Genomic DNA, 6411 nt, shown 5'->3' on the forward strand with positions numbered 1-6411 from the left:
CCACATGTGCAACAAATGCGAGCCAAAGCCGCCCCCCTCTTCACCGCCTCAGAAAGCAGCATCCCCCTCATCCCACGGAAAATCCTGAAGATCGACCCTCGTGCACGTCAGATACGGCAGCCCGCCCTCTCTCAAATCAAGCTCGAGGAAGTTGCGCATGAGCGGCTTCACCGCGTCCTTTGCTTTGTTCTTGACCTCCTCGACGCGCCTCTCAAACCGCTTGAGGTTGTCGCGGTTGTACTGCTCGTGCTGCAGGCGCAGGAACCGCTTGCACTCGTCATGTCCCAGATACGCGGGGCCGCCGGCGCCGAGCAGGCGGAAGACGCGGCCGGTGTTGAAGTGCTCCTGTGCGCGGGGCGGGGCAGGGGCGGGGGCGCGCGGGGACTTGAGGATCGGGGCGGGGGGCGGTGTTGTGTTCTCGGCGAGCCACTGGCGGAAGAGCGATACGGCCATCCAGTCCAGCCAGTTGCTGCTCGGCGAGACACGCTCGCCGCGCGAGGTGGTGAGGCTGAGGCGGAAGAGTTTGACTTCGATTTTCAGCTTGAGCTCGTCCATGTCCTCGACTTTGTCTTCAATCAGGTCCAGCACGGCGTCTGGGATGGCGTTGGTGAGCTGCGGCGCGGCGGCCGGCCACTGGCCGACGACGTGCACCATGGCCTCGGCGAAGATGGCCTTGGAGCGGGCCATGTAGCCCAGCTTCAGGTAGCTCGGGGGGTACTTTGCAATCTGCTTCCACAGACGCCCCTGGAAGCGCAGCAGGTGGTGGTCGACGCGCGGGCCGATGACGGGGATGGCGTCGTACATGTCGGCCAGGGCCAGCAGCGACTTGCACTCGACGTATGCGTGGGCGATGTTCAGGGTGTCGAGGGCGGGGGCGTGGTTGTAGAAGATGCGGAAGAGGTTGTCATAGTCGGAGAAGGTGGCGTCGTCGGGGTCGACGGGCGCGCGCGCGCGCGCGGGCGCGGGCGTCGACGTCGACAGCTGGGCGGTGGAGGCGTTGGCGCTGCGGAGAAACGACGACGGCGGGGCGGTCGGCTTGTTGCGCGCCGGCGGGGGGTGGGCGCCGTCGCCGAACATGGGGGACAACGCGGGCTGGGCTCGCTGTGTCGCTGTCAGTCTGCGCTCGCCGGCATTCTCCCGCGCGCCTACCTTGGGCACCAGCATGGGCACGTCGTCGTCGCTGCGCCAGTCCAGCTCGTAGCGCCACCTCTTCCTCTCCTGGCGCGCGCCCGATGGAGTGCGCGCGAGGGCGGCGGCGCTCATGTTCTGGGCGACGCTGCCCTCGCCCGCGGTGGCCCACTCGTCGCTCGTGCCCGCGGCGAAGAAGCCCGAGCACTGGGTCAGGATCAGCCGGTGCAGCACGTAGCGGTTCTCGCGGCGGCCGTTGGCGACGACAATCTCCACGTCGCCCGTGTGGGTGAAGACGGGGAACTCGTTCTGCGGGCCGACGCTGCTGCCGCCATAGCTCGAGCCGGCGGAGCGGTGCGGGCGGTGTCGACGGATGGTCGACGTGCGCGACGAGTGCGAGGCGGCCGAGGGCGGGCGGCGGATGGCGAGCGATGAGGCGCGCTCGGCGCTGGCGCTGCTCCCGGCCTGGGAGTCTGGGTAGGAGACCATGCGAGTGTGCGGTGTCGGATGTCAAGCACTGCCTGCTGCCTGCTGCCTGCTGGCTGCTATCTGCGGCCTTGGGAATGCTGTCGTCTGTCGAGCTGTGGCGCGCTGCGGCCTTGGGAATGCTGTCGTTTGTCGAGCTGTGGCGCGCTGCGGCACTGGGAATGCTGTCGTCTGTCGAGTCGTCGCCCGCGGCGGCACTGGGACTGCTCCCAAACGAGAGGCTGGAGGCTGTCACACGCGGACAGCAAGGAGGGGCGCGTCGAAAGCGGGTGGCTGCGCAGAGGCGTCCCGAGGTGCGGCTCGAGGCTGGCGAGGGATCAAGGATCTATGTTGGCGACGGTCTGACGCGAACCCCACCGCGACGCTCTGGCCGGGACACAGAGACCACCAGGTGCGCGCGCACGACGACGAGACGGGTGTTTTCTGCGGAGAGGGCGAGCAGGCGCAGGGTTTCAGCGCATCTGCGACAGCCCGCGAGACTGGCGTTGGTCGGTGTGGCGTCACCCGCTCTGCGCGACGCATGCAGCGCAACGGAGCGAGCACAGCCAATCGCGGGAGCATGCCAGCCACGGCTTGAATCAGCCCCAGACGCGAGCGCACACCCGCCCCACGCAACTGGACGACAGGACACCACACGCAGGACAGGGTCAGAGCTGTGGGTCTGGTCGTCAAGTCGCGTTGAGGCTTCGTGCTATGTTACAGGGGTAATCAACATATTGTACATGTCGGGCGGATGCCTGCTACGCTTGCTTCGAGATCCGCGTCTGCCCGCCCATGAACGGCTGCAGCACCAGTGGTATCCTGACCGTCGCGCTCTCCTCGTCCCAGTGGTTCTCCAGGATAGCGGCTAGCACCCGCGGTACTGCCAGCGCGGTGCCGTTCAGCGTGAAGGGGAACTCGAGCTTGTTGGCGTTGGCCGTGCGCAGACGAGTGTGCAGCCGTCGAGTCTGGTAGTCGGTGCACACGGATGTGGACGTGACCTCGCCCCAGCCGTCGTCTATCGAGCGTCGAGACGGGAAGAACGCCTCAATGTCGCGCTTCCTGATTGCGCTTGCGCCGAGGTCGGTGGTGGGCATCTCCAGGACGCGGCAGTGGAGACCCAGCGCGCTCAGCATCTCGTGCTGCATGCTGAGCATCTCCTCGAAGACGGCTGCCGAGCTCGATGCATCGCCCGCCGTGAAGTGCTCGTCGCCAGTCTGGTCCGGCGCGGTCCACGCGAACATCTCGACCTTGGTGAACTCGTGCACGCGGTACAAGCCCTTGGTGTCCGCGCCGCGGGCTCCAGCCTCCGCTCTGTAGCATCTGCTCACCCCGACCGTCTTGAGGGGCAGCTCCGACGGGCCGAAGACGCTGTTGGCCTTCATGCCAGCCAGCGGGATCTCCGCCGTCCCAGCCAGGGCCAGCTGCGGCTTCGCCTTGTCCTTGTCCGACTGCTCAATGGCATACACCTGCTGCTCGCCATGCTGATCTCGCGGCTGGAACCCACATGCCGACGCAATGTGCGAGTACACCAGCGACGGAGGCGCAACCACCTTCCACTTCTTCCGCCGCGCCACGCTCAGCGCGTACTGCACTAGCGCCTGCTCCAGCATCGCACCGTCGCCGACCAGGAAGTACCACCCCCACCCCGACGTCTGCGCCGCACCGCTAAAGTCCAGGATCCCCAGCTGCTGCCCGACATCCACATGGCTCTTCCACGGCTTGCCGTTCCCCGGATCAGGGTGCTCGCCAATGTAGTCCACCAGCGCCGCCTCCGTGCCAACAGGCGTGTGCACACTGCTCAGGTTCGGCAGATCCTGCGCCAGGCCCTCAATTTCTTCTTGCAGCTGCGACTCCTTCGCCTCAATCTCGCCCAGCTCCTTCTTCGTCACCTTTGCCTCAGCCAATGCCTTGTCCTTCTCGGCCCCGCCCTTCGTGATCTGCTCCCGCAGCGCCTTGTTGCGTGACCGCAGCTCGCGCGCGCTTTTCTGGAGAGCGAGCCATTGCTCGTGCAGCTCGACGATGCGCCACGAGCTGTTGGCGTGTGCGCCGTAGTTGCGGTCTATGCAGTTTTGCTCGTAGAGGCCGGGAGCGTTGCGGATGTGCTTGATGTCGATGATGGGCTTCGGGGCGAAGGCGGGTTTGGTGAAGGCACGTGACGTTTTGCATGCTGTGCGATGGACACTTGTGGGCAGACGACGGCCCCCGAGGGACCTCCCTATTGCTTTCATCGCGCTGTGGAAGGGACGATCACGAGATGCATGGGCGTTCGCAGCTTCCGCCTCGGAACTTTTTGACGCTAGCGGGAACGGTGATCCCTGTCCACGGTGCGTCATCGTCGCGTCTCCTTCACCCCCTCCGTCACGCTAGCCGCACAAGTATTGATTGGCGATTGGAAATGGATCGCGGATACGGGGGTTCGCAACTCAACATCACGCCTACGACGCGCGTCCTGACATGGCCAGGACCCCGCGCAAGCGTGCTGCGGACGCAGATTGGGGGACACCCTCCCCCAGGGCGTTGAGAGGCAATCGTCCCGCAGTGGCTGGGCCGTCGATACCGCGTGGAGCTGCGTTCAGAGTTACGCCTCGGCCAGCAAGGCAGCCTCTTACCGACATTCAGCAATCGCGGCAGCATCCTGTGCCTTCATCTCCATTAGATGCTAGGCAGTGAAATACTCTGGCGAACAGTCCCATTCGACTCAACCTCCTCATACAGACCGCCACTGGGCAGGACCGTCTTCGTCCTGTCCAGCCCAAAGCCAGTCGACTTCAGCGTTGATCGCCCCCGGCGTACAATGCAAGCCAGTAGTCCGCCACAATCCACACCCACGGAGCAAATTGTGCCACGGCTTCCACTGGGTTCCTTACCCACTCGGCCTCCTCTTATTCGACTCTTGGTCCAAGCTTCATCACGGACCAGAGCACGCTCAGTCTTACTCATTTCCATGTCCAGCGTGTTTGACCCCGCGAAAGCTTACTGCTCACACACGCAAGCTGTTCCTTGTTGCTGAGCGCTTGTCACGAGATGATGGCATTGCGTCGGTTCACGACAAGAGGCTGAATGAGGAGCTGGACTGGGCGGTGAGGTACGAGCTGGTACGAGCTGGGTATGTTGGATCCCTTCATCGAGGATCCGCAGCAGCTGCCGGGCGGAAAGCATAGCCGGATAAACGGCTTCCACCCCTACGCGAACGAGCACGAGATGACGCTTGCGTTCAAATACATCTTCACGACTGAAGACATCGCCGAGACGACCTCGTCGCTCTGGATCGGAACGCAGCTTGACTTCCAGGCAATGCTCGCGGGTGATGAGCAGCAAACACCACCGAAAAAACCACGCTTGCAGGAAGACGGCCTGAAGATACTGGACAGCAGGAGCAGGCCCGTTCGCTCCAAGACACCAGAAGCGACAATCCATCTTACGGACTTGCCACCACCACCATCCAAGAGCAAGGCAACAGGAGGGCTACCAACACCGCCCGACCGATACGAGTCAGTGGCAGTGGCAGCACCGCCCAGCCAGCCACCGTTCGTCGATTACAAAAGACGCAGTGTGAGCTACACGACGCTACAGGACGTCTACGGCTTGCTTGATAGGATCGAGCGAACATCGTACGTCGGCGCGCTGTTCCTGGAGGCATACGCAGAACGGCTGAGGGATGATTATTGCAAAGCTTGTTGGTTGAAGAGGAACGTCAACCTCGATTGGCATTGAGCCTGCGATAAATCAGTGGTCAGCATTCCACGCGATTGCACTATGAAGTCGGCCCTACTCTTCAACAACAGATGCAGCACATTCCTCAGCCGACTCCTCTCCGGCAGTAAATCCTGCATCCTTGCGGACACATGCGATCTCCAGTCACGCCGGTGGCTGTTTCCATGGGCCTGTCGCTTTATCTAGAGTCACAGGAGACAGCCGGTCATGCTCGTACGTAATGCTTCGCGTCAGCCACCTCATGCGACTATCATCAAGAGACTAAATGTCACATTCCAAGTGATACGCCACGCGGCTTTGAACGAAGGGAGTTGCTATCGGCCGAGATGGCGCATCGGTACCTGCGCCACGAAAGTTAAAGTGGCGGAGATCAGTAACAAAGAGTTGTAGTCAGTCTCGTGCGCGATACCAGCCTGGGCACGCCCGTGTACCTGTGAGAGGCGGGAGACGTGAGCGCGCTGGCATCAAGTACATCTCAAGACCTGTTTGTAGTTCACATCCAAGGCTCACATAACCGTTTGCGAACCTGTCAAGGCAGCCATCTTATTCTACTAGTCATGATGTCAAGACCAACGTGTGCACCACACACTGGAATGGCGGAAGCTTCGGGAGCAGAAATGCTTAGGAAGCTTGATGGTCCCATCCCTTTGCTGTTCCCTGGGCATCGTATGAGTACGCAAGGCTGGAATTCGCCCTGCAAGAAACATGGGCGTGTGTATAAAAGGCCTGCAGGTCGTTCGCTTACCGAAAGTATCGAAGCTGAGCCACCATTCTTCACCATGAAGACAGCACTGTCTTTCTCGGCACTGCTGGCCGCATGCCTGGCAGCGCCTATCCTGGACGCCGACTCGGACCTCCACAATCAACAAGGCTCTCCAGCTTGGATCCGGAGACAGCTCGGCCTCCCTATCGTCGGCAACCTCCTTGGAGGCGCAGTGCCAGCCGCAGTCGCTGCCCCCTCTGCAGCACCCGCCGACTTTGTGCCCGTCGCTGCTGACGCGGCGCCGGGAGCCTTCTCACCTGCAGAGTTTCCAGATCTTGGACTTCCGGATCCGCTGTCGTCACCTGCAGCCGCGGCGCCAGGAGCCTTCTCACCTGCAG

At 62.7% G+C, this 6411-nt stretch overlaps 5 protein-coding genes across 5 annotated transcripts in view; 3 read left to right on the forward strand and 2 right to left on the reverse strand.

The window, feature by feature from the left end:
• Positions 1–48: 48 nt before the first annotated feature.
• M421DRAFT_99930 (uncharacterized protein) lies at positions 49–1617 on the reverse strand (the record flags this gene model as incomplete). The annotated part of the gene is made up of 2 exons (XM_033598818.1): positions 49–1101; positions 1150–1617. 2 exons carry the CDS (start codon positions 1615–1617, stop codon positions 49–51), a joined length of 1521 nt encoding a protein of 506 aa, XP_033450184.1.
• Positions 1409–2273, forward strand: M421DRAFT_381048 (uncharacterized protein). The gene has a single exon (XM_033589860.1). It carries the CDS (start codon positions 1616–1618, stop codon positions 2189–2191), a length of 576 nt encoding a protein of 191 aa, XP_033450185.1. The 5' UTR covers positions 1409–1615; the 3' UTR covers positions 2192–2273.
• Positions 2274–2354: 81 nt separating this feature from the next.
• On the reverse strand, positions 2355–3824 carry M421DRAFT_59109 (seryl-tRNA synthetase; the record flags this gene model as incomplete). The annotated part of the gene is made up of 1 exon (XM_033595657.1): positions 2355–3824. One exon carries the CDS (start codon positions 3822–3824, stop codon positions 2355–2357), a length of 1470 nt encoding a protein of 489 aa, XP_033450186.1.
• A 492-nt stretch (positions 3825–4316) lies between these two features.
• Positions 4317–5413, forward strand: M421DRAFT_380901 (uncharacterized protein). The gene has a single exon (XM_033589855.1). The coding sequence runs from the start codon at positions 4705–4707 to the stop codon at positions 5308–5310; it is 606 nt and encodes a 201-aa protein (XP_033450187.1). The 5' UTR covers positions 4317–4704; the 3' UTR covers positions 5311–5413.
• Positions 5414–6089: 676 nt separating this feature from the next.
• The window catches only part of M421DRAFT_91158 (uncharacterized protein), a gene marked incomplete at both ends in the record, with an annotated part of 2144 nt that continues 1822 nt past the window's right edge, over positions 6090–6411 (forward strand). Inside the window, one exon of the mRNA XM_033597919.1 lies at positions 6090–6290. Within this exon, the coding sequence (XP_033450188.1) occupies positions 6090–6290 (201 nt within the window). The remainder of the gene's footprint in view (positions 6291–6411) is intronic.

The sequence above is a fragment of the Didymella exigua genome, assembly GCF_010094145.1.
Source record: "Didymella exigua CBS 183.55 unplaced genomic scaffold M421scaffold_9, whole genome shotgun sequence".
NCBI classification, from domain to species: Eukaryota; Fungi; Ascomycota; class Dothideomycetes; order Pleosporales; family Didymellaceae; genus Didymella; species Didymella exigua.

Excerpts from the sequence above, each read along its gene's own strand:
- M421DRAFT_381048 (XM_033589860.1), top strand. The coding sequence starts at position 1,616 with ATGCGAGTGTGCGGTGTCGGATGTCAAGCACTGCCTGCTGCCTGCTGC.
- M421DRAFT_380901 (XM_033589855.1), top strand. The coding sequence starts at position 4,705 with ATGTTGGATCCCTTCATCGAGGATCCGCAGCAGCTGCCGGGCGGAAAG.